This window comes from Neopelma chrysocephalum, unplaced genomic scaffold (genome assembly GCF_003984885.1).
Source record: "Neopelma chrysocephalum unplaced genomic scaffold, ASM398488v2 Primary Assembly neopelma1_23, whole genome shotgun sequence".
In the NCBI taxonomy this organism is placed as follows: domain Eukaryota; kingdom Metazoa; phylum Chordata; class Aves; order Passeriformes; family Pipridae; genus Neopelma; species Neopelma chrysocephalum.
In genome coordinates, this window is record NW_020897691.1 from 13,181,916 (window position 1) to 13,207,761 (window position 25,846).

The window sequence follows — 25,846 nt, forward strand, 5'->3', positions numbered from 1 at the left end:
CCTCCTTTTGTTGTGCTGGTGGGAGAAGTTCAGTGGTTGCACCTGGTCTGGACCCCAGACATGTCTTCTCTGCTGCTTCTCCATCCTAGCTGCCTGATCTTGCATGCAAGAGACAGAACAGGGGACATGCATGATTTATTTACAGTATTGGTAGGGATTTATGCTCACTTCACTGGGATTGTACTGGAAGGCAATCAACTGGTCTGCCTCACTGATTTTGACCCTCCTGACAGAGGGTCAAAGAAATGATGAACAGCTGTGTGGCTCAGGGGTAGAACAAGGCAAGGAAGATGAAGGTAATTATGGTGGAATGGAAGGTACAAGATTTAGTGTGACAGCATCTGATAATCACGTGGGAGTGAGAAGACTGAAGGAGAACTGTCTTGTGATTTGCTTTGAGAGCTGATTATCTTATTTCTTAATGGTAGTGAGGATTTTATCGTATACAGGAGGAATAATTGAGTGTTTGGAGGCAAATGAGGAGGAAGATAGGTGGCAGAAAACAGCAAGGCTGGGGGCAGTTATTTGGGTGCAAAGGTAGATTTCTAAAAACCACTGGATAATGTAGCTTCTTGACTCTTTGGTCATTTGGCTGCATCTACATTAGAGCTACTTTTCAGTGACCCAGAGTCTCGCATGCACTTAGTAGCACAAGTATTCTCAAAGGTAGGTAGTAGTAGGTTACATTTTTAAGCAGCATCACAAACATTTTAATTTCATCTGTATGAAGTTCTGTTTCTGAATCTTGCCACCTTTCTCCTCAGCTGCCTTGCTTATCGCACAGTCTAAGCTGTAAAGGCCTTTATTGTGGGAATTACCTTTTTCGTAACATGTTTATGGAGATAATACATAATAGGGGTTTGTCTTTTTCTGTGGCTTACCTGAAGTACTTGTGCGATTAGAAAGTGATTTTTTTAATACAAACTTTGTTATAGGGAGTGATTTTAAAATCAATCAAACAAAAGCATCTCCAAGCAGATTAGAGAAAACAAGTAGAATTAACTTTATGGTCATGCTACAAAGTGGAAAAAACCCCAAACCAAAATAAAGCAGCAGCGGAGTTTTATAATGCTTTATTGATGAAACTGCCTCAAACCATTCCAGTTAGAGTGAGGAAACTGTGCGTAAATAATAGAAAAGCTTATATGACAGTGTAACTGTGGGAATACTACAGTTAGATGTTAAATTATTGGTAATGAAGGCAGTATGATGTTTGGCTGAATATAGGTATTATAGAGAACTGCTCAAATCTAGGGCAAGCTGAAGGCAGAATAACAAAGAGCCCAGAGGACTGCATGCTTGTGCTTGAGTGAATTGCGACCACCATATGAGCTGTTTGTATTTTGTTGTTCAACTTCTCCTTTATTTATATTGGAGTTTTACCAAACTATAAAGACTTTTTAAAGTACACCTGTAGACAAGTCTAATGCAACTTGCCTCAGTATTAGCTTTGTGAAGTTGAAGTGGCTCTTGCCTGGGTGTCTTGGCTGGCCTGCAGAGAGGAACAAGGTACGCCTTTCAGTAGCACCTTGTTGCTGCTCGAGAACGAGAAGTTAAGTAAGTAAGAAAATAGCCCTATGAGAACCTATTCAGTGCTTGGTAACAGCAACAAAAGCAAGTAGTGTAGTAGGAAAGACAAGACAAAGTAAGGAACAAACTGGTAAACATGTTGTGCCGTGTGGAGCACTTTGCTTTGTGTGCTGGGAGACTGGGCTTATAAAAGCCCATCTGCTGAATGGAGTCAAGGTCCCAAACACACAGGATGGTGCATGGTGTCTCAATCTCAATATATTCACTTGTTTTCTAAGATACTTACATTATATACTCATGTACTCACTGTGAGTGTAGTCATGATATACATATTTTTGAAATACATGAAAGCAGTGATTGTTTATTTCAACAGAGGAGGGAAGGACACATTCAAAGGGAAAAAGGCAAATAATTAAAGGCTTCAGCTTTAAAGTGTGTTTGTGAAAGTAATATGAAATTTTATTGAGCCTGTTGTAAGGTTGTTGCAGTAAATATCAGATAGCTTTATAACCAATAGTACAAAATGGGGATGTGGAACAAATAGTAGAAAAGCTGCTGTTCAGACCATGGATGAGACTGTGTGCTTGCTCATACTTCAGGTGTATAGTGTGATGCTTCAGTAAGGTGAGCAATAATGTTATTAGTATAGCGGATACATCTGTTTTTAATCCTCAAATTACTTGAAAATCAACTCATACACATATATACTGTTGACATTAAATATTTGTGGGAATACTGTGCTGCATGTGTTGCCTTACAGTAATTGTGAAGCGTGAGTTATGTTTTGGGGCTTCTTTTTTCTGGCTTGGGACTGTGTGTGACTTACCAGTAAGCCTTGCACAGAAAGATTTTTTTGAACATACTGTACCCATGACCTCTATCTCAACCTTCACATGATTTAAGCTTTAAATCCAGCAAACACTTGGTTACGTTGGTGACAAAAGCCATTCTGGTGGAGACAGCAGTAGCAGAGTTGGTTGTTCTACCACAGCACTCTGAGAGGTACAGATGGAGTTTGAGATGGGTACTATGTGATTGCAGGCTAACTTCTGCACAGCGTTCGCTGGATTTGCTTACAAGGTTTCTGAGAGTTTTAATATCGTATCTGAGTGGGTGGTGGCATTTGAAGAATAAAAGAATGCAATCCTTCTGTCCAGTGGAGCTTTGGTAATTACTCCTCTGCACACTTGAGCTTAAATAACTGAGCCCAGTGTTTTCCATTTGACCTGGTAGAAGCCTGCAAAGTATACACACAGAAAGCTTGCTGAAAATTTCTTGAAAACAAGTGAGGGTGTAAACATGCAACCTTTTGCTGACTTGCAAAACTGAATCAGCTACCACCCCTCAGCTGCTTACCACTGCCTAGTCCTCTTTCCACCACGTCTCCACTAATGGTGGTTTGTGTGAGCTTTCCTTAGCTAGTGTGGAGCTGAGTGAGGCGCTTACTAACCCAGGTTTTACTTATCCTCTTCAGCTTATGTGTGACCTGGGCTGCTCCCCAGTCTCTGCCTGGAGACCTGGGCCGGTGGCTTGAGATGGTGCATTTTATTTCTGAAAGGATGCACACCTGTCTTTTTTCACTGCTGTTGGATCTCCGCTTATGAGTGTGTGTGTACAATTACTTTTAGAGAGACTTGGGCCTTTTTGGTGTTTGCTCGTGTGGGTCTTTTCTTTCTTTAGGTAACAGCTCTGTTGTGCCATGTGCTTTGTCTCTTTTACAGAAGTCTTTTCCTTCCCCAGTCCCTTGATACACAGAAATGCTGTGCTAAACTGAAGAGCTGTCCCTCTGAGAGCTTTAATTCTGCTTCTGTAGCCATAAGAAAGCAGGTTGATGCTGTTTGTTGCTTTGCTCTGTTCTTGTGTTTCCCATTGCTGGTTGGCAGTGCAGCGTGGTGGTTCTGTGTTGCCATAGCTGCTGCGTGATGGTCCTCTGGTAAACTGACCTCAGCCTCAGAGTAGTTTATTAATCAGTTATTTTGCAGGTTCCAGTAGGTTCAATATCTAAGAAATATTAACAAAGGATGTGGTTTTACCTCATTCTCTTTCTTGCTGTGCTAATTGGTGAGGAAGGGGAAAAAGAAGGCCATTAGTTTCAACAGTAGTTTTAATGATGTACAATGTGATGTAATGACTTTTATTTTTTTAATACTTTGTAGAGTGTTATACCTGCCAAACCATCTGAATGTTGGACTATCTACTGAAATATATTCTCTGGCCTTGTTGCAGTCTTGATAATACTGGTAACTCAATGATTTGCAATTTGTAGCTATTAAAAGGAGACCAGTGGCTAAAGGTTGTGAATGCTGTGTAAGCTTTTAGCAGTGAGTGCAAATGTAACTGTTGGGACAAATTAACAAGTGGTGTAGTAGTCTGCAGTTAGATGGAGGCTTTAAAGAGGATTGAACTGGAGTATGTTTTGTGTGATTTTTTTTTTTTTAATTTATTTTGGTAAAGGGGTCTTCCATGAAAATAAAGGCTCATACAGTGGCAGCAGCGTTGGTAATTTTAAGATGCGTTTCTGTAGTTTAGAAAACTGTAAGTTACTGTTCTGGCATCATGCAAAAGGAACAGTGCTATGCCTGCCCTCATCAAACTGGGCAGTATGTGGTCTCCAGGGGCCATGGGGCTGCTCCAGGACAATGGGCTGGGTGTATGCACCCGAGCTGTGTGCTGTGTTGCTGTGCTGAGTCCTGAATACCCAGTGCAGCTTTCTTGTACTGAGCTGAGTAGATGTGGTTTGGGTTGATGTGTGGTTGGTTTTGGTTGTTTTTTGTTGGTTTTTTTTTTTTTGACTCTGGTAAGAGCACCTATTTTGGAAAGAGGGATGCTTGTCTTGGTAGGAGACAGGTTTGTCCTCTGAGGAGTGAGGAGTTTAGATGGGGATGCATTTGTGTTGTCTGTGTAACTGTCCTCTCCCAATAATTGCTGTATTTATTCTTAATAGACTTGACTCCAGTCAACACAAACAAGTAAACTTCTTGTATGTATGTCTCAAAATTTCCTAATGGACAAGAAACTCCTTATAGGAAGGCTGTTCCTGAGCTGCCTACAATCAGCTATATAACCATAGGGAACAGACTTTGTTTTATTTTTCTTAGTTTTAGGGTGCCTCGATAGTTTCTTACTGATTTTTTTAGCTTTCTGAACTAGGAAAAAACAGCCTGTTTAGGTTAGGGAGCTCTCTCCAGTACTCTGGCTGTTCAGGGAAAGAGTGGGGAGACTTGGGGCTCCTAATGCTGGTTTTCTGCAGATCCCTCTTTGAGCTGAGCAAAACTCCCCATCCCCAGCATGGTAACTGGAAAGTCCAAAGAACTTCAGTAAAAAGTTCTTTGTGGAAGGTGGAGCAGCTCTGCACATACTCTTTGTCCTTTGTGGCTTTTCGTTGTGTAAAAGGATGAATAAAATACATTGTTGCAAACGGGAAGGGAAGTAGACTGTCTGGGTGGAAGAAATTGAATGCTACTTATAAAAAGACTAGTAATGTGTATACTTGTGACAGCTCAGTGTCAGTACAGAAATAAATAGTGTGCTCTAAATGGTACAGCTGGAGAGTTAATTTCTTAGAGGTTGCTATCTGATCACCCATGCATTGTTACAGGGCATTAAAAGAAGAAAAGCAAACTTCTAGATGTTTGGAGCTGCAGTTGTTGGTGGCACCCTGCTAACCATGAATGCGATCATCTCTCAGGCTGTGCCACTCTTGAAATGCACCTGTAATATATTTAACTGTGATTATCTCCCCTCCTCCTCCTCCTGTGATAGGAGATAAGGGTTTTAGCTTTCAGGATGAGGGTTGTGGTTGCAACCTTAGCTGGTAGAGGTGTCCTCAGTGAAGGCCTGAAAGCTTTGGCAAGTGGAGGGACATGTGCTTGCTCCAGAGCTGCTCTCCCAGCCTCCTCACATGCTATCCTTCCCCTCTGCCCATCTTGTGGCAAATGCCAGTGCACAACCCTGTGTGGTCTGCATGGGGAAAGCTGGGAGAGTTTGAAAAGAGTGTTCAGAATATACTTTCTAAGGAAAAAAAAATCCTTGTGTGATTTGGAAGGAAGCTTTGAGATACTTGTTCTTGGAGGTGCAAACAGACATTTACAAAATGAAATGTGTGACAGGAAAGAGTGCAAGTAAATTATTTATATGCTTGCTAAAAGCATTGCTTCCAAAGCTTTGGATTGTGTTCTGGCATGTGAAGGACAAAAGAATGAAATGTTTTTTAAAGGCAGTGCCTTTTTCTACAGCAGTTCCTGATGCTGTGGAGAGTGTTGAGGGCAGTGTTCTGTCCTGAGTGTAGTTGCTCACCAGCGGCTCTCAACAGCTGCTTGGCTGTTGGGTTGAACCCAGCCTTCTCAGTCTGTCCTGCTGCAGCAGGACAAGTGGTTTTGAGAACTGTAAACCACCAGGATTGCTGGTTGGAGGAGCTGGAGCAGCTCAAGGGATGGTCCCTCTCTTGTGCTTGGGTTCCAGCACTGTTACTCAGGGCTCAGTGCCAGGGCTCCTGCTGAAATACACATTATACCCCAGCATACAAACACATAAGTGTTGAGCTGTGCATCTGTCACGGATTGATTGGGATTTGTTTTATAAAGTTGCCCATGAATGGGCAAACAACTTTGTTTTGGAAAGTGTGCTCAGCATTTTAAATGAGAAGCAAAATACAGAAGGCTCCTACTTCTCCTGTGGACCTGCTGTCACTCTTTCAGGCTGCTGGAAACAGGTGGCTTAGGATGTTTTGTGAAAAGCAGTTGCTGGTTGTGTTGTGGTTGGGTTTCATGGGTATGATTATAATGTAAACGATGCTTTTGGAAGACTGATGTGCTCCACAGGTTTTCTCAGTATTTACATTCAAAATATTCCCTTATATCTATACAAGAGGAAAAGGGAAGCTCTAAGAGGAACTTTTGAGTGACTAAAATTATGGTGATTCTTGAAAGGTATTACAATTTACCTAAAGTTGCTACTAATATTTCTTTTGCAAGACGAGTTCGTTATTTGTGGCAGCCACAGACACACTGTTTTACAAGAACCATGTGTCAAGTACAGCATGGCTGAGGTGCTGCATGCTGGAAGGGTTTGTGTTGGAGCTGCCTGTGTGAGCACCGGGAGAATATCTATGTTATCTGTACTGCAGTGCTCCAATAGCTGCCATACTCAAAACTCTGTTCCTCTTCCACATTAGCAAGGGCATTTACTATGTTGCTAATTCCGCTTTCAGGAGAAAACTTTATGTTGACGTGAACCTACTGTGTGAAAGGAGGTTTCAATAGCAATGCTAAAAACTCCTTGTTATCCATCTGAAGTTGCTGGTGCTGTGGGTTTCCTGGAAGTAGAGATTAAACTAGTAATCAGTTTCCATAAAAATGCAGCAGGCACTTGAAACATTACTTTATGTTCAAGTTTCTGCTGCTTTTTCACCATCCTTCTCCTTAGCATTGCCTTGAAGCTCTCTTGTTTGCTTGCTCGAACAAGTATTGTGCGGTCTAGTAATTCAAAACATGTTTGTCTAACCAGCAAAAAAAAAAAAAAAAGTCCTGTCATGTTGTTGTGGCAAATTAAAACATCCTGAACAAAATTATGGGGTGTTAATGTCCCACAGCATGAGAAATGCTTAACAAGATGCTCATTATAGCAGTGTTATAAAGGGTAGGACTAAACAGGTAGCACAGGAACCCTGCTAAAGAATGTGCTCCTCATCTAGGAAGGAAGAGGCTCTTGGCTTGTGTGTGATGGAGAAAGAAGGCATAGGAGAGACTCCATACCTCCTTATTCTGCTCCCATAAGATGTCCTTAGGTTTGTTTTTTCCTCTGCTGTAAAAACCAGCCTTTCTCTAATGACTTATCTGGAAGACTGGAAGTTCAGAGCAGGGTTAACCAGGACCTATTTGGAACAAAGCTGGAAGGAGGCAGGCTGTGAAAAAGAAACCAGTTTCCTCTTCTCAGATTCAAGGCATTCAAGACTCTTGGAAGGCTCCCAGAAGGCAAAGAAGAAATGGAAACCAATCTCATTGTAGATTGTCTTGCATACAGAGAATTTTTATAATTAAAGGATGTTGCCCTCTGCTCCCATTGTTATTTGCCTCTGTGAATTTTAATTTTGCTCTGAGCCCAGTGCTGGCTTCGTGGGTACTGAGGCTGTGATAGAGAAGTGATCTTGAGCATTTATGAGCTCACCTTCAAATGAATGGGTACAGTTATCTGGGTGTTTTCCCCTCTTTTTTTCCCTTTCCACCCTCTGCCTCTGTGCTTTTCCGTTCCCTGCTGCGTGGACAGAGCTATAGCTGGGGTAGTGTTTCATGTATGAAGTATGACATTCAGACCTCCTCTTCAACGAGGACCGAATTGCCACCTAAGCTCCAACCCTTCTGAAAACTGTTAAAGCAGACTTGTCATGTTTTAGGTGTAGCCTTGTTCTTCATGCTTTGTTATGCATGGGCAAACATAAAAAGATGTGATTTCTACTTACTAGACATCTAGTTAGGCTTCACTTCTGTCTTCCAACCGTAGTTTCAGCTGGTCTGTTTGGCTGGTCTTTTTTATCATACATGATAAGAAGACTAGGCAGGCAGCCAGCTGCTGTTGAACTATAATAGGGCCAGTGGTATGTACAAAATTTGATTACTGCTGTCAACACCAGAGAGAATAGAAGAAAGCATGTACTCCAGCCAGAGAACTGCTAAATAAATGACCTATTGAATTCAATAGTAGTAGGAATAAGACCATCTTCTAATGAATGAAGTGGTTTATGGGTAGAGAGTATGCTAGTGTGTCGAACTCTTGTGTTTGTTTAGAAAAGCAAAAAAATCTTCTTTTGCCTTCTTCAAAGATTACTTTGCCCAGAAGTTTATATTTCTCTTTTGCTTATCAGCTTTTGTGATTAACACATGAATTTCACACACAGTACTTCAGATTTTGGCAGAGGCCATAGCTTCACTTTTTAGAATTTTTCTTAAAAAAAAATTCATGCCATCCTAAAGCCAACTTCTTTGCAGGTGGGTTCTGATGTGAAACAATTTAATAATTCTATCTCCATTTAAGCAAGAGATGCACTATGTTTAAAAAACAAACAACAAACTCCTCTTAATAAATATTCTCAGTGTGTATTCTTACTGAAATGCTGGATTTTCAAGGTAAAACTTGCTGTTAGATAAAATCGGTTTCTCTAATGTACTGCTGTAGCTGCTGATGGCAAGGCAGAGCTTGAGCTCTGGTGCATCAGTGGTTCTCTCCAGCCCCTCTAATAGCTTCACGTTGAAGTTCAAGGGACTGATGGAGTCTGAGTTCAACCCTTTCTTTTTTGAGAAGTGGAAAATATTGTAACAAAGTAGCTGACTCCTGAAACTTGTGCTTAATCTTTGGTCTTGTCAAGTGTGGATGGACCTTTACCTTGGAGTGGCAGGGACCAAGGTGAGATGAGGTATTGGGTCAACAGGAGAGCATTCTTAGGGAATTTAGACCAATCTCATCAAAAAGGAAAGCTTTTTTTTTTTCCTTTTTTGAGCAAAAAAGGAAGCTCTGCTGCTGTTACTAAGACTTCTGGTGTACATGCGTAGCTGTCTGCTAATTCGCATCATTTGGCGAAGTTGGCAGCATCTTTTTGTTTTGTGCTTGTGAAGTGCTTAGCACAGTAAGGTTTATATTTGTATTTACTATGGCAAAATACATCCTTGTTTGTTTCTAAAATAAAAATTCTAGCTTTAAAGTTTTTATTACCTCTCCACGTTGCTCTTGTTTGCATGGTTCACAGAAATGTTTGGATACAAATGTCTAATTTAGCTCCCTGAATGTATGGTTGCCTTTATTCATGGAAACAAAACTCCCTTTGTGTGAAGTCTTTCAGCCTTCAACTTTGAGGAATTCTTAAAATTGGAAAAAACTTCCAACCCGCAAAACTAAGTAGGACCAATTCCTGGCCCACAAAAATTTAAAGAAAAATCTGATCTTGGTTTCCCCCTCTTCCCCTCCCCCAAATAGTGTCTTGTGTGTGACACAGTAAACTGTTCCAACTGAATATTAATGAAAAGATGAGAGCAGTATTTAGAGCAGTTATTTGATAGCATAGTACAATAAGACAAGCAAATCAAACAGCATCTATTTGCTTTTGAAACCAATTCTGCTGTTCTCCTCTTTTGTCATAGGCTTGTAGTTATGTGTTATAGTTAATCTCTTCTCGTATTTGTTGTGACTATCAGAATTTGGTACAGTTCAATATCCCAAAGTGTTCAATCTGGAGTTGTGTGTCTTTCATAACTACAGAATCTGTAGTCTGCTTAATTTGATTATAAAGTTGGCAGCAGTATTTTGAAGATAGAGAGATTGGATTTGCTTTCTGTGCTGGTGGTAACCACAGTTTAAAGGTCTACTTGTAAAATAACTCTGATGCTATCATAGCCTTGCATTACTAACCTGCTTTACTTTTCTGTGCTCTGTCCTATTTGGAATTACTGCACAGTGGAAAGGGCATGCCTAATCAGGATTTGTAATTTTTGACTTGGAGGTTTATTTGTAGAACTTCCTTTTTATGTTGAAATCCTGTGTTTAAAATCTCTTGTGCTATTCTGAAAGGTTGTTAGAACAGTTGTTCTGGTTTCACATTCTGTCAAATGTGTGGAAAAGGTGTTACGGTGATACTGCAAACTTGTTGCAAAGTAAAGGCTAAAAATATTTAGGATTTTTAAAATGAGCATGATATTTGACCAGACAGGTTAATTTGAACAGAAAAGGAAAATTGCCACCTGCTTTCTGATGAATTTAATATTCTGATTCTCTGAAAGCTAGTGTGTCCTCCTGATTCAGTAAGGAGTATCAAAGCAGCATATTCATATGTTTTTAAAGAGAAAACAAATCTCAATTAGCTTGTAGTCCATTACTTGTTTACGTGCAGTCTTTTAAAAGGTTTGTTTCCTGACTGGTTTTGTCAGTCACTGTGCAGCTGAATGTGTCAAGCCCTCTGAGAAAAACCAGTGCTTCCCTCCCCCTTGAGTCCCAGCATGCAGTTCTTGCATGGGTACTAGTGTGTACTTCCTCTCCATCTTCACTTTCCTGTTATTCAAAGAGTGAGCTTGATCATGAGTGTTCAAACAGCCAAGAAAGTTATGTGGAAAAAGTACAAGGTTGCTGCACCTCGGGATACCGACAGGCAGACCCGTTACCCTCTGCTGGGTGAGTGCTTACCTGTGTTCTGAAGGCTGTGGTAGACAAAGAGATCCAGCAACGTGGGTCTGTTTTTATCTTCTACACGTGATGCAAGCTGCTTTTCTTAACTTTGTTAAAGTTAGTTTGCGCTAACTGACAGACTGTGGAAGGCATGGCAGGAAACTGAACAGGGAAAACTGTTTTCTGTGGCACCACTCCATTGTAAGTACTGTGTGAGCTCTGGCTGCGTCACACCTGCAGCCACAAGATCCTGTTGGTAATGCTTGTGTCATGGCTTCCCTTTCACCTATAACATAAGCATAACGTGGTATAAATTTTATTGCTGTTCTGTCTGATTGAAAGTCTTAATGCCCCCTATTTTCTTAAACTATTTGTTAAGTTACAGTGATTTCAGTATTTAATTATTTTGATTCTTTACAGTTCTGCTTACTGTGTCTTCTGGGACTTTTGAATGTATATGCTTATAGGAGGTCCTTTACCCCTCACAGGCTTTTCTCCCTATTTTGGTGGTGTTTCAAGAGAACAATATTTCCTGTGATTTGGAAAGAATATGTTTTGTGGAGGGGTGCTTTGAAAGAGAAGAAATTGGGAATATTACTCTTTACTTTTCTTTCTGCCATCTTTGCTACCCATTCCAGTTGAAATTTCATGTATTGTCTCTTCTGCTGTTTTGTGACTAGGGCCAAATAACATAGATTGGCAAGGAAAAGACAATTTGAGGATTCGTAGTACCTGTGAATATGCTGTTTAGATTCAGTAAGTGACAGATGTGGGCTGTTTATTTTGTGAATTGGTGTCAGAACTTCACAGATGCAGACCCTGCTTATAATAGAGAATTTAGTCTCTTTGACTTGACTTTTGTTGCAGGTTTTTTGGTACAAAGCTGAAGTCTAGATATGGGTTTTTAGAAAGAGAAACAAAAATCCTCCTACTATGTATCAGTGTCATGGCTAACTTTAGAATAAAATGATGAGCTTGGACTCTGATCTCACATATGTTTGCTTCTAGAACAATGAGTTGGATTTGGATATAAGCCAGTTTAGTTGAGAGCAGAAACTTTTCCTGTGTGGCTCAGTCCAAACTCTGTTAAAACTGACAAAAATGTCAAGAAAACTCAGTAATGTGAGTGGAGTTGCTTTTGACTGACTCTGGAGAGCTCAGTAAATTATAGGTTGGAGAGATCTGTTGTTCTTCAAAGTCTGCATGTGTTCAATCCACTAATGTGAGACAGCTGCAGTTGATCACTCTTGGAAGGTTAGAAGCAGGATAAAATCAGTCTGCTTGGTTTTTAACCTGGGCTGTTGTTTGAGAAAAATGTTTGTTCTGGCTCTGTGTGTATTGCTGTGGGTTTTTTAGGAATATTTCTTGGATTTTTTTCCTCTCTTCTTTTGTTGTTATATTTTTAGAAGAGCATAAACTTGGGACTGATGTTATAGCCAGTACTGGAAATACTCAAGCAGGGAAAAAATGGGTGGAGAAGTTGGGAGGGGATGTTTGTGTAATTGTTTTTTCGTGTCCTTTGCTTCTCACAGAAATCCAGAATCTAAATAACAGGGAGACTTCTGAGAAGTTTAGGAAGCACCTTGTGTGCAGCTCTCGGGCTAGAAAATTTTAGGGGTGATTACTGCCCTGTAAACATTGCAGTGTCAGCAGAGGTGCAGCTTTGTTTGTCTGCTTGCTGTGAGAATTGAAGGGACTAGAGGAAGGAAGATTGAAGCTCATCTGATAAAGGCTTTGAATGTAAACAAATTAGTTTAGGTGAAACCAAAATGGATAAGACTCTCTTCTGTCCTCAGAAGCCTAAAAGACATGAACATGTTTAGTCAGAGATTGGTTTATGGCCTAAAACATACTAAATAATTTAGCTCATATAATAGGATGTCCTTTATAAATGTCTAATCTCTTAATAACTTCTTAAGCTCTCAAGTTTGTGATAGGTGCTGGGAGTGTGGTGGCACTGGTAGGCCACTGGAGCCTAACTGGAACCAAAGCTTGCTCTTTGTCTGGGAGGGGAAAAAAGAAGGGATCTTCTAATTTCTTCACCTGTTCAAACAAGTGGGCTTTCTTCATTACTGTTCCATGTCATGGGAGATAATTTATATTCTTCCAGGAAAACTTCTAAAACTGTTCCAAGGAAATGATTGGGCTATTTTTTATTTATATATACGTACTCCATTTTTGTAGCAGTATTTGATGTGATTGTTTTCTTAAATAATTTTTTAACCTCAATTACCTCATTACTCAGATGGATGTCACCCTGTCATTTGCAGGGAGGCTATTTAACCTATATTATGGAGGCAGAAAAAGATGCCAGTTCTGTGAAACCTTCTGAAAGAGGTTGCCTTGTGGCACTATTTCCATAAAATGTCAACTCCTGAAGCCAATAGAGCATCTTAGCATTATGCCACTAGATATTGTTTTGTTATTTTATTCATACAGTTGTCAACAGAAGCAAGAGATCAATTTACATTTTATTGTGTGAACTAATTATGTGGCCACCACCCCAGTGATGAAATGAGTCTTATTTTTTTAATAGCAGTAGACAGTATTGGCAATGACATGACTCAGACATTTTGCAGGTGGATAGTTTGAGAGCATAACTTTCAAAACTCTGCATTTAGTTTCTGTTACCACTTATGTCTTCCTTCTTGCTCCAATAGTATCCCTCTGGAAATTGCAGGAGCACTAGCCTACAAATGGAAAGCTTCCTTTCAGGTGGGAAGGAATTAATCTGTGTTCCCAAAAGATATATGCACTGATAGCAGCTTGAAGTTATTTATGAGAACACACAAGTGGTTACAACAGTCAAAATAATACTTACGGTATTCATATTACTATAAGCTCTGGGTTAGTTAGTTGCTTAGTAGAGCCATGCTGGACCTCAAATCTGTTTGATTTTAAACAACTCTGGCTTTTAAACACCTGAAAATGGTATATGTCCTTTTTGGTGGCATGTGATGAAGGATATGTACTGAAATACAGTGTAGTTGTGGATAAAAACAGGTTACATAGTAATGTCATCATATTATATAGTTGCCTTTTGGGTCTTCACCTGAACTGATTTTCAAGATCTGAAAGACTAAAAAAACCCTCTTCTTATGTAAATTAAACTATTAAATGCACACACATACTGAAAAACTGGAAAGTTTTCTATTGTCTTGTAGTACAGTCCCTTTTGTAAACTGTAGGGGAGTGTTTTGTTTCTAGATGCAGTCTGTGCCCCTCTGCATTGTGTTGGACAGAGTGGTGCCTGTGACTCACTTCTGCCATACGGAGAAACCATGTTCCATCGACCGGTGAATAATGTGCCGCTGGTCCACTTTTATGTTTTCACTGAAATGGTGTGACCCTTAACTTGAGAGCTACATATGCTTCCTGCCCCTGTCCCTGATGAATAGGGCAGGAATTGGCAGCACTGTGGTCTGCTATGTGACCTCATTTGTGTGGCGTCTGGGTGGAGTGAGCCCTAATCTTCACTAAGCAAGAGGCTGAGAAAGCAAATTGCAATAATTCCCTGGCTGATCCTTCCAGCGAGTAAAAAAAAATGGGCTTGTGCTGCGGGGCAAGGAGATGCATTTACTCTGGCACTTGTTACGTACTGAGATGAATTTCTATCTAAGTGTTCAGAAAAGCAGCAAACGGTTCACGGTTCACTGTAGAAATTAGGGAGTGTGCTGTCTGAGTTCTGTGCTGTGCAGGATGGCAGTCAACAGCTTTCCCCTTGTGTCTGCCCCAATCAAACCTGCCACGCAACAGTGTGAACTGACAACCCTTGGTAATATTTGACAGATAAAAGATCATTTAGTATTGCATATGCAGATGGAAGCAGGATGGTTGTATCTGTCTTGCTGCATTTGACTACAGTGTGTGTTTTGTACTGCAGTTATGAAATATCTCCTCTTTATTGAGATAAAATATTGCTCAGGCTTAACTGTTCTGGATCTGATTAACTTGAAATCAGGGCCTGAGATATACCAACTTACAGTATACAGGTGCAACATTCAGTTATATGCCTGGGATGTGAGTAGAGCTGGGCAGGTAGTAGAACCATGTCAGAGATCATGTATTTGTCATTGTTCGGGTAAACTGGCTAGAAGGAGCGCATAGAGTTTTCTAGCTGTGAGGCTAACTTCTTAAAGAGATGTTGTCCCTACCGATCCCCTCTTGTGTTGGTGACTGTTTCCAGCCCAGTGCTTTTCCAGGGTTGCCCCTGAGCTGTCTCCCAGCATCAAGGCTTCAGGACTGCCTGCTTTGGGTTGAAAGAGAGCATCCTGCTTGGCTTCCTGAGCTGCTAAAGTCTGGCCTTTTAATGTTGCTTCTCAGCTATACTTTTCCCCTGCTAAAATTGTACAGCTCAATCATTTTAAGCTTCAGATTATTTTAAAAGGTTCTTAGCTGGTTTAATACCTTATAATGCAAAATATTTTTAAAGCAATTCATAATTTCAATGGTCTGCATAGAATGTTTTAACTTCTGCTCCTAGCTCATCTGTAGTAAAATCAATATTTACTTGGCTTGTGTCACATGTCTCTTTATATATATAGGGAAAACATTTCCAGTGCTGCTTTTAGGGTAGCAAAGAAATAGTCAAGTTGTTAATTTCTGAAAGTAGAATAATAGATCCCTCAAAAGGTCCTTTCTCTCTTACATACAGTCTTTATACTGATTTTTTTTCCCCCAAATTTGTCAGGCACATTCCTTTCTGCTATTTCTCCACTTCAGATGCAGAAAACTTTTGAAGGTCTTGAATATGATCTTTTTAGTTGCTGAAATAAATATAAACTTGGAATTGAATATTTCAAAACTAATCTGTATTACTAAATAGCATCCATTTTCTTTTCTCTGATTTTCTGTAATGTAGGTCTTGCATTATAATTTTTGACCAAGCAACTTTTTACTAATTCTTGTTGTAGTTTTCCTTCCAGTGAGAAAATTTTAAGCTTTAGCTTGAAGATGTCAGTTTGAGATTGAATATTAATACACTGGGATTCTTAGCATTGTGTACAAGAAAGATATAAAATGCTGTCACCTGATATCTCACCATCATTCCCCTATCTGTTGCCATAAAATTTCATGCAAGTATTCTTTATCTAATCTACAAGCAGTAACTCCAGTAGCTTGAAAAAAGTTCCACATGTGGGTTACACAGACAACTTTCCTGTGAGAACATATCTCAGCATTTTGTTAAGTAGTCCTGAATGCAGGTGGAGTCTCCCACAATGTTTAAGCTCATTTCCATTTAATAAAAATGAGAGAAAATATAGCTGGTGAACTTGAGTATCAAATGATGACTTACTGATAGTGTACTCTGCTGTAGTAAGCAAGCAGTAAATGTGTTGCTGCAGTAAGCAAGCAGTAAATTGTTATTAAATGAAAGCAAGTATTTTTTATCCTTTTGGTTTTTGACCTGTGGACAGAACTGATTATATGTAACTTGTTAGCAGAAAGTTGCAAATGCTAATACCTTGACAGGATTAAACCAATCAGTATACCTCTTGTGTTTTTAGTTGATTCTGATACACTTTAATTCCTGTCTCTAATAATATCAAGTGGTATATTCTTGAAAATAATCAAACTGTCTGTTGTTCCCACTTCAGTGCACAGTAGTGCCAGTCTTCTATTGGAGGTGCTTTTTGTTTTGTGTATTTTATCTACCTGTGACTAAGGGAAAAAAAAGTGCTTATTTTAACCAAGTGATTTTATTGGTTTTGCAACTGAAAGAGAAACCAAGGTATTGCTGACAATGCAGAACGTTATCCTTCCAATATATTTCATTTTGCAATGGATTAATATCAGAAAACACTGTGGTTTAACTCATTGTTAGGATCAAATGATTTAGGAGTGATAGTAAGCAATACTGTAACAGACTTTGTATATAGAGCATGCATCTTGTTTCTCTTTTTTTAAAAATGTATTTGGTGGTTGGTTTGGGGTTTTTTTTGTGGGTGTTTTATTATTTTTGTTATAGCAATAAAAATAACTTCAAGAATTTGCCCTCAGGAGTCGAGCTGGAATTATTTTATGGCCACATAAACTAGTTTGCTGTCTTATCAGATGTCCTGCTCTGAGCTAAGGGGAAAGATTTTTCTGTCTAAGTTGCAGTAAGTGTGCCTTATTGCAGCTCATATTTTCTTTGTTGCTGTTCAGTCCGTCTGGTAAGTTGACTTTGGTAGCTGCCAAATGCCCATCCAGCTACTCATTCACTCTCCCCTCAATTGGACAGGGGGAGAAAAAGAAGACTGGAAAGCTCATGGGTTGAAATGGGGACAAGGATATCACTTGCCAGTTCAAACTGTGGGCAAAGCAGACTTGATTGAGGGGAAGTTCTTTTGATTTATTGACAATTAAAATAGGATAGGATAGTGTGAAACAAAGACAAAAGCTAAAACACCTTCTCCCTACGTGTTCTTGTCTTCCCACATTCAGTTGCACTCCTTCATTCCCAAATCCTTGCCTCCCTCCCCCAGTGGGAATGAAAAAGCTTATTTAAATTATATCTTCAATTAGAACTGGGCTTTTATTTGTGAGAAAAGCTGACTTTTCTTGGCAGACATATGTGGTCAACTCTCAGCAAGAGCATGAGCTTACTATGGTCCAAAAATGTTCAGATAGTAAAAATGGACTCTTGATCTGAAACAAACTTAAATATGTCTGAAAGTAATTCCAAATATGGTTTAGCAAATATGCTAATGCTTGTGGGAGCAGGGTTTGGCTGATAACTTTTCCTTGTACCTTTCTTTATGGTGTGTGACTCTAAAACCAACACAAATGAAACCCATGTTTCTGGTAAGCAGACTTGCATTAAATATTTGCAGCATCTTGAAAATGGTCTTGATCAGCTGCTAAACAGTGATCTGCTGCTCTGTGTGTAAATGCTACTCTTAGGTTTAATGGCATCAACTGAAGGAGCCTGCAGGAGCAGTAAGACTGGTTTACAGCCAGCATATGCGGGAGTAGTGAATGTTTTCTAGTGCCTTTTGCGAAGTCCTGGCATGGCGTTCCTTATTTGCTGCCCTGTTTCCAGTCCCCTCTGTGGCGTGCACAAAGCTGCATGTGCCTCGTAGCTGTCACACCTCCAGAGTGACAGAGGGTGAGTCAGATCTGTGACAAAATGTGTATGTTCTGATAGCCTTGTCCTAGTGAATATCCTTGAACACTATACACAGCGGATCCATCTCAGGTAAATAATTAGCTATTGTTTTGACAGTGTAAATGTACTCTTTATGTGTAAAATGGGAAGCTATTTGACAAGCCTAAAAAATTTACTCTAGCCATTAAAAATAACACCCCACAAAAAACAACCCTTCCGAATCCAAACAGAACCAAACATGTCTGTGTACAAAAATTATCAGTGGCTGAAGTAATTAAGAAAAATAAGTGTTCTTCATCAGTTCAGTAGCATGTGGTCCTCCCAGAGCCATTGCTCCCTGTTCAATTAAAAATTGGCTGTGACACTGAATAAATCTGTAGCCATCTTATTTTTTATAGTGCAGTCTGTGGGAGCAGAGCAAAGTTGATGTTAGACTTGGTAGAAATTCCTGTAAAGTGGCTCAGACAGCCTGCAAAGCAAGAGGTTTTGGGGAAATGCTTTACTGGCTTAGCAATAGCTCTTAAAGACTTTTGAGGCAAATAGATAATTTCTGATTGGCTTGTGTTATTATTGACTGCTTTGCAGTGGAAGAGTGCTCTCTCACATCTACTAAATCATGGAAGCTTTTTCCCTTGTCTTTGCATATTCATTCTTCTGTTGTGTTCTCATGGCAGTATAAGTGAATTATTGAGCCTTCACCTTCACTAAGAAACAAATCAAATGTGTAGTTAAGAGAGTTAAAACAAAGTTCCAAACCAGTAACTTATGTTGTCAGAGAAACATATTTTTGGAAATCTCCCTGGTATAGATGAGTGATGTGGTGTGTGTTTTTTTAACTTTGCACAATTATGATTTTGCTACTACTGTGGTGGTTTTTTTGTGTGACCTTCAGCTTTCCTCCTTATGTTATGCTTAAGTACCTCTTTGAAGTTATTTGATAAATACCTTCCAATTCTCAGGTTCTTGATTTGAGGGGCTGCAGTGGATGAGTTGTCTGGGCATGGGGATGTTGGTGCACTCACAGAACGCAGATTAGCTCAGCTGCTTAGAGAGTGTGGTGTTAATAAGGCCATCCTTCCTGATCTGACTATAATATGACACTTCTGTATTTATCTCTTAATTCTTCAGGTTTTGTGTCTTAACTGATACTTGCTTTCTATCTGCATCTTTCCCCTCCTGATATACCTTTCTGCTGTCCTGTGTTTTGGAGATTGACACAATCCAGATGAAGAACTTGTGTCATATGGTTGGAGATGGTACGATAAATACAAACATCCATGTGTCATCCTTGCTCGCTCTTAGTCTTATGTATTTCTTCCTCTTCCAAGAATGAGTATCTTCACATACTGCTTTCTTACATGGTTTCTTCTACTATGCTAAAGGCAGAGAATAAAAGGTAGAAATGCGGGCTTTTCCTGAAAATTTCTGTGGTTTTTTTCTGTAGTGTTGCATGTCTAGGAGGTGTAGTTATTGCAGCTGAGCAGCTAGAGTTCTGTCATCTTCTAATGCTCCCTTACTGAGCCCAAATTTCATTCTGCATTTGAAGGGTGCTAAGGCTGGTAGTCAGCCTTAATTGCTTTTCCTTTTTGCAGCCATATAAAGACTTGAGGAATAACAGTGTTGTAACATGAATTGAAAGAGTGGAACAATGTGACAAGACAGTTCCCGAGCTTTTAGTTTTTAGCAAGTTGATGTTTTTCTTTTTATTGTGTACTTATCTCTGCAGGACTGGAGACAAGTCTCTTTCATGTGGAATGTTGTAACGAAATGCACCAAACTTCAAACTAGCGTAATAGGTTGCTATGTCATCTCTCAATCATGCTAATTCTTTTGAAAACAAATCTTCACATATATTCCTTTTATTTTCTAGCCTTCTTAGATGTCCCTTTGACACTCTGATTCTTCCTTTGCATTCCCTCCTTTCACTCAGTTTTCACTTGTCACTTACAAAATTTGAGGGTTCTATTTCTGAATAAACAGAAGTTTGCAGATGTCGTCTTGTGAAGCCAGTCATGCCAGTTTGTAGTTGGACTGAAAAGATTTGGGAGGATAAAGCAGATCGATACTGCCTTTTAAGCACTTCCAGAACCCTTCTTAGCCAGACTGTAAGTTTGAGGGAGATCATAGCAATACTTAGTAGAATAACTGTATAAAAAAGGGAGTACTGTGTATCTTCTGACCACTTAAGTTACTCTTCAAAAGTGAATTTTCATTTCCAAATCTATTGGACAGTGATAATGTCTCTTGTGCTGTTTGAGCAAATAATGGGTAGGTAGATGACTGACATTTAGGATGTATTTCATCCTGCTATACCAGCTTGCAGATGTGTGTGCAGTAGCAGGAATTCTTTTCTTGCCCCTTCAGAGTAGACTTCATGAATACTTGGGTTCTGTGAATGATTCTGCTTCTGCCACAGGTTGCTCTTGTGTGTCAGCATTGATAATCTGAAATATGAACACTGTACTGCAGCTTGCTCTGTGATACTTCAGACAGCAGTGTGCATGAGTTCGTATGCCCTTCTGTACATCCTTAATACTGTTTCCCGTTTCCTTGCTTCTTTGTAATTTAAAAAGTTTTGTTTCCTTTTTTTCTACTGCAGCTTTGCTTGTATGTTCCTGGTTAACAAAAATCTAACATTTAAAGAGTAGCCTTAATACAGCAATACTGTGGAAAATCAGAAGTGGTAGTTGACACCAAGTGAAATTAGAAATCTTCAGATATGAAGATCTAATCTGTATTATGGGAATTAAGCTTCTTATATCATTGTGTCAGGGATGAAAACATTTGTGGTGTTTCTTTAAAAAAAACTTAGTGGTTTTATAGTTTGTTTTCTAAAGGAACAAACAGCTGCAGAAAGATCTTGGAATAACTGTTAAATATTAAACTGTTTAAGGTTTTCAACTGTATTTACATTACAATGGTTTAAGGTGATATGTTAAAGTGGAACAATTTCAAAGTTTTAGCAAATTTCATCAATCGCATAGCTTAGTTTTGCCTTGTGTGATGCGGGTAAGACTGTCAGAAATGCTGAAGTTACTTGTGACAGTTAACACAGTGTTAAAAGTAAACCTCTTTTTGCTTTTTAGTTTGTAGAAAAGAATTTAAAATTGAATTAAAAATACTTTCTATATGCATTCCCCACTTTCTTCCCACACATAGTTTATAGTACACAAAGCTAAAAATTCAAAGATAAGTCATATGAGGACAACAGTGTTATTAGGAGATGACTTTTGATTTCTGTTTTGTAGTTTATTTCACCCTGTTCATACCACTTGTTCTTTCTGTGATGATAATGTTTCAGAAATAAGAATCTTTCATTAAGGTACTATATTTGCATAACCTGCGGAGCGTAAAATGCATTTTTGGTTTTGTTTGGGTTTTTTTACTGCCAGGCTTTATAGTTTGTGGTTAGTTAAATACATCATTTTATTGAGACTTTGAAATTCTTGTAAATGTGTATGAAGTTAATTTATTATGGTCACTTAGAAATGCAAATAAATGTTAAATAGAAAGCAGACTTCTCTTAATCCCATTGGGGAACCATGTGAGTATTGCTTTTATTTCACAGAGCCAAGTGTTTTTGCATGCTTCTAGGAGTACATCCCGGCCCTATCCCCATCTCCTTTTTGTTCCTCATTTGACCCTTTGTCTCTGAGCAATTACACATCCATCTAGACCCTTCACAACCTGCTCAAAGCAATTGGGCTTTGCTTCACCAGAGCTGTCTGGTACTTGGGAGTCTTTACATGGATAGGTCTGACAAAACTAATGTGTGGCTGGCTCTTGGGAGAACTGAGGATGTGCAGAGAAGGTGCTAAGAACTAACCTCACACTGGGATGTTGTACAGAACCCTGGCCTTTAAGCACGGCTCTTGTCCACACTTTGCTTATAGCATGTATTTTGGGAGATTTGGGAAATACTTGCTCAGTACAATTGTTGTAAGAAATATTATTTGGCACCACTTGCAAATAGCTTTTCTTTCTGGGGTGGGATGGGAGTGGAAATATGAAAGCCTTAGAAGAAACTCCCTCTTGCCTTATGTGACCCAGCAATGGTGATTTTGTTCTGGCTTTTTCTGGGGTGGGGGTTAAGAAAAGTGCTGATCTTACTTTTAGTCCTCTAAGAAAGGTATAAGTACTTTTATTGATTAAAATAGCTCAGACCAAATGCTCTGAGTTTCAAGAGAAACCTTTACATTGAGGAAATGATCATTTTATATTACATCAGATGCTTTTGTCTGATGCAGAGGCTGTACTTGGTATTGCTTTGCTGTATAGCCTCCGTTTCTTACTGGCAGAGAGAGTTGATCTGCCATGCAGTTGTCGTCATTTCCTCAATATAAGTAAATGAAGCCAGCAAAAGCTCTTCATTAATACAGATTTGGCTATGCCAGAGTGATGTCCATGTGCATTTGGCAATTGCTATTAGTGATGTCCATGTGCATTTTTCATGTATCAAGATGATGTTGTGCCAGCAAGACTCAATAGTGTATGTGTCTGTGTTTAAATGCTGATTTATGTCCATTGATGGTGGAAATTTTTTTCAGACTATACCTGTGTTTCTTCCTGTGCTACTAGCTTTCATTTTAAAGGTCATTCAAAGATACAAAGGCCTTCTGTATGGGGCGGATTCCTAACATTGCTATCTAATTAAGCCTGCTTTTAAAAGGTCTTGAACACTGATACTGAACTACTCTCTTGATCTTCTATTGGCTGTTTCAACACTGAAATTGGTCTGATGAACTGATTTGTTACTTATCTCTTCAACCTGGGTGCTTGGATTCACAGTTCTTGTTCAGTTTAGCAGGGGAGTGGGTTACCATAAAGAGGGCTGTGCTGGGTTTAGCCAAGCATGGCGCCTGTGGTGGTGTCCACACCACACCATGTGCTTATACTTGTTCCATAAGCAGATCTTCGGTGGTGCTTCCTCTAATATGCCTTATTTTCCAGTGGTTTGCAGTTCAGGGATTTCTACAGCCATAAATTATATCTGTCTTTTAGTGGACTCTTACTTCCGTAAGCTTGTCTCTGCTTTTTTAGCCAATTTATGGTAGTGCCGTCTTTTTTCTCGTTTCACCGGTGGTTATCATCATTAATTTTGGTACTCAGGCTAGCAATGTTCAGGCTGTAAGTACCATCCTCCCTGAGGCATAGACACCATCTGTCTGCTGCAGGGACATTGACCTTTGGCAGAAGGTGAAACAGAAAGTCAGGGACTTGGAGCTCTTGAGCTGCTTCATCTGGGCAATTGTGTACTGGACAAGAGCTGTGAATCCTGAGTGGGCTTGGTGCCACTGTGAAGGCATGCAAAAGAATCCTTTCTGAAAATGCACTCAGGACAGGATTACACCTGTGAGTATGACCGATCTACTGAAGTTGTTGCCAGAGACAGCAGTAATAATGACATGTGGTTATTTGCTTTCATAAGATGACTTTTTGTTTTGTTTGTTTAGCCAGTTTCCAGAAAGGTAAAAGTGATATGACCCCTGGTGGCCTAGTGGTTAGCATGCAGGACTCTCACTGCTGCGACCCAGGTTCGAATCCCAAGTCCCCCAGGCAGATGGTAGCTCGTTAGCCCTGTGAGGCCATCCATCTATGAGAAGGTCACTCTAAACAAACCTACGTCCTGAGGACCTCACTGCCATTGTCCAAGCTTGCTTGGCCCCGGCAGATGAACCTTAGGATTAAAGGGTGGGCTCAGTTCAGCGCAGGCTGTGTCTCACCTAAAAAATCCATTGCGCAGGCTGGAAAGGTAAAAGACCTTTCCCCAAATCTTCGTTCGCGAAGACTGGCCATTATTATTAATTCCAAACAGTACACAAAGCCACTTAATGTGTTAGAGTGACAGTAATCAAACCCTGCATTTGCACAGGTTCCATCACAGTCCTCCTAAAAGCTTGCTATTAAATAATAAAAGCATGGGGATTGGCATGTGTACATGAAGTCCTTTGCCTAAGCAATTGGCAGCTGAAAGCCCATGGCTCGAGTTCTTCCGAAGGCTTTGTAGGCTTTGAACTTTGTTTGCTCTCCTTTTTGACTGCTCCGTTGTTGTATTTTCATAGAATTATAGGATGATTTGGGTTGGAAGGGACCTCAAAGATTATCTAGTTCCAAACCCCCTGCTGTGGACAGGGACACCTTCCACTAAACCAGGTTGCTCAAAGCCCTGTCCAGCCTGGCCTGGAACACTTCCAGGGATGGGGCACCCACAGCTTCTCTGGGCAACCTGTTCCTGTGCTTCACCACCCTCATAGTGAAGAATGGCTTTTATATATGTAATCTAAATATACTGTCTTTCAGTTTAAAACTTTTACTCCTTATCCTCTCAGTGCACTTTCTGATAAAGTCCCTCCCCATTTTGCTTGTTAGCCTTCCTTTAGATACTGGAAGGCTGCTGTAAGGTATCTCTGAAGCCTTCTCTTCTCAAGACTAAACCTCAACTCTCTCAGCCTGTCTTCATGGGAGAGATGTTCCAGTCCCCAAATCATCTTTATGGCCCTCCTCTGGACCTGCTCCGACAGGTCCACTTACTTCTTATGTTGGGTGCCCCAGAACTGGATGCAGGACTTCAGATGGAGTCTCACAAGAGCGGAGTATCTTCTCCAGTTTTTGTCACACTTTCGGGAGTGGATCTTTCTGTATTGAAGTGTTCAGAAGTATTCAGTGGGCTCACACTGTTGGTGATCAGTGGCTTGCTTGATTGCATAAATACCTGGTTTAATGCATTCCAGATATTTATCCTCTAACTGCCAAACAGAATTTATGTACTTTCAGAGCAGTTAATCGGAAGGGCTTTAACTTTGGAGACTAATTAATGACTAAGCCAGGGAAGGAAATAAGAGTTTAATTAGAATATAGGATTAGCAGTGCCTCAACCTACTGCTGTTCTGATCAAATGACAAAAGAAAATGTTTTCCAGCAGCCATAAGAAGGGACCAGTCATAGTACTTTACTCCAATTTATCTTTTATTTTTTCTCCATTAAGGTGTCTCACTGAACACACAAGAATAAGACACCTTTATGACTCTGTTTCTTCTTGCCTCGAGAGAAAGAATACTCATTTCATCATGGACAAAGTGCTCAAAGCTTTGCTTAATATCATATTTTTCTGAACGAAAGTTCCCCCTTCCCCAGTGGCGCGATATTCCTTGGCCAGCAAAGGAACGTGACTGGGAAAGGAAATAATTTATCTGAAGAATTGGACTTGCCTTTTACTTAATTTTCCTCACTAAAGCTGAATGACAGTACCAGACACTTAACACACTTTGGATTGGTCATGTGAAGCTAAGAGCAGGAAAGTTACGGTGATCATTTCTGTAGTGAACTTGCTGGATTATTTTATGGATAGAAGTGAGACTATCTGGTGTAGTTTGTGCTAATAAATATTTTGGATTTGAATTCTTTAGTTACTCTGTTCATTCTTTTGCTTGCTTCTCCTTCATCTTTAGAGCACCATTACACCACGTGAATTTTAGGGGCTTCCTTTAAACCTTCTAAGTTTCAGGTTTCATCTTGGTAATTACAAAGGTTAATAGGCTGAGGTGAATAATTTACAGGCATCAGTGACTGATCCTTGACAAAATAATGGAATAGCTAATGAGGCTCAGGCTGTCTGGAAACAAAATAAGCAATTTATGCTTTTTTAAACTTTATTTGCCTATTTGATTTCTGTAGAGACTGAGCTTAAGTTTCTTGCAGAGACTGGTATGCAACAGTTCCCTCTGCTTCTATCTTCCAACTGTTGTGTGCCCAGGAATTTGTAAAGGTAACATGACTTGGTATGAATCTTGATGGTGAAGAATTGAAATGTATTAGTCAGTTGTTATAAGCTGGCCACAGAAGAGTGTAGAAGATTTCTAGTATGTAGTCTGTTAAGTGACTTTCCACTAAACCATATTCCTAAATGCCATGTCCACATGCCATTTGAACACCTGCAGGGATGGTGATTTCACCATCTTTCTGGGCAGCCTGTTCTCATGCTTGACCACCCTTTCAGTGAAGAAATTTTTCCTATCATCCTATCTAAACCTACCCTGACAGCTTAAGTGACAGTGTTATAGCTTTGTAAAGACATTTCTT

The 25,846-nt window shown here is 39.7% G+C and overlaps 1 protein-coding gene across 4 annotated transcripts in view; it reads left to right on the top strand.

Moving 5' to 3' along the window:
• The window catches only part of UTRN (utrophin), a 380,224-nt gene that overhangs the window by 23,084 nt on the left and 331,294 nt on the right, over positions 1–25,846 (top strand). For 3 of the 4 annotated variants that reach the window (XM_027687284.1, XM_027687314.1, XM_027687294.1), the window contains exon 1: positions 10,571–10,683. The exons of the other annotated variant lie outside the window; for it this stretch is intronic. In XM_027687284.1, coding sequence (XP_027543085.1) covers positions 10,590–10,683 — 94 coding nt within the window. In that variant the 5' untranslated portion in view covers positions 10,571–10,589. Of the gene's footprint in view, positions 1–10,570; positions 10,684–25,846 lie in introns of those variants that run through there. 4 annotated transcript variants of the gene reach the window in all.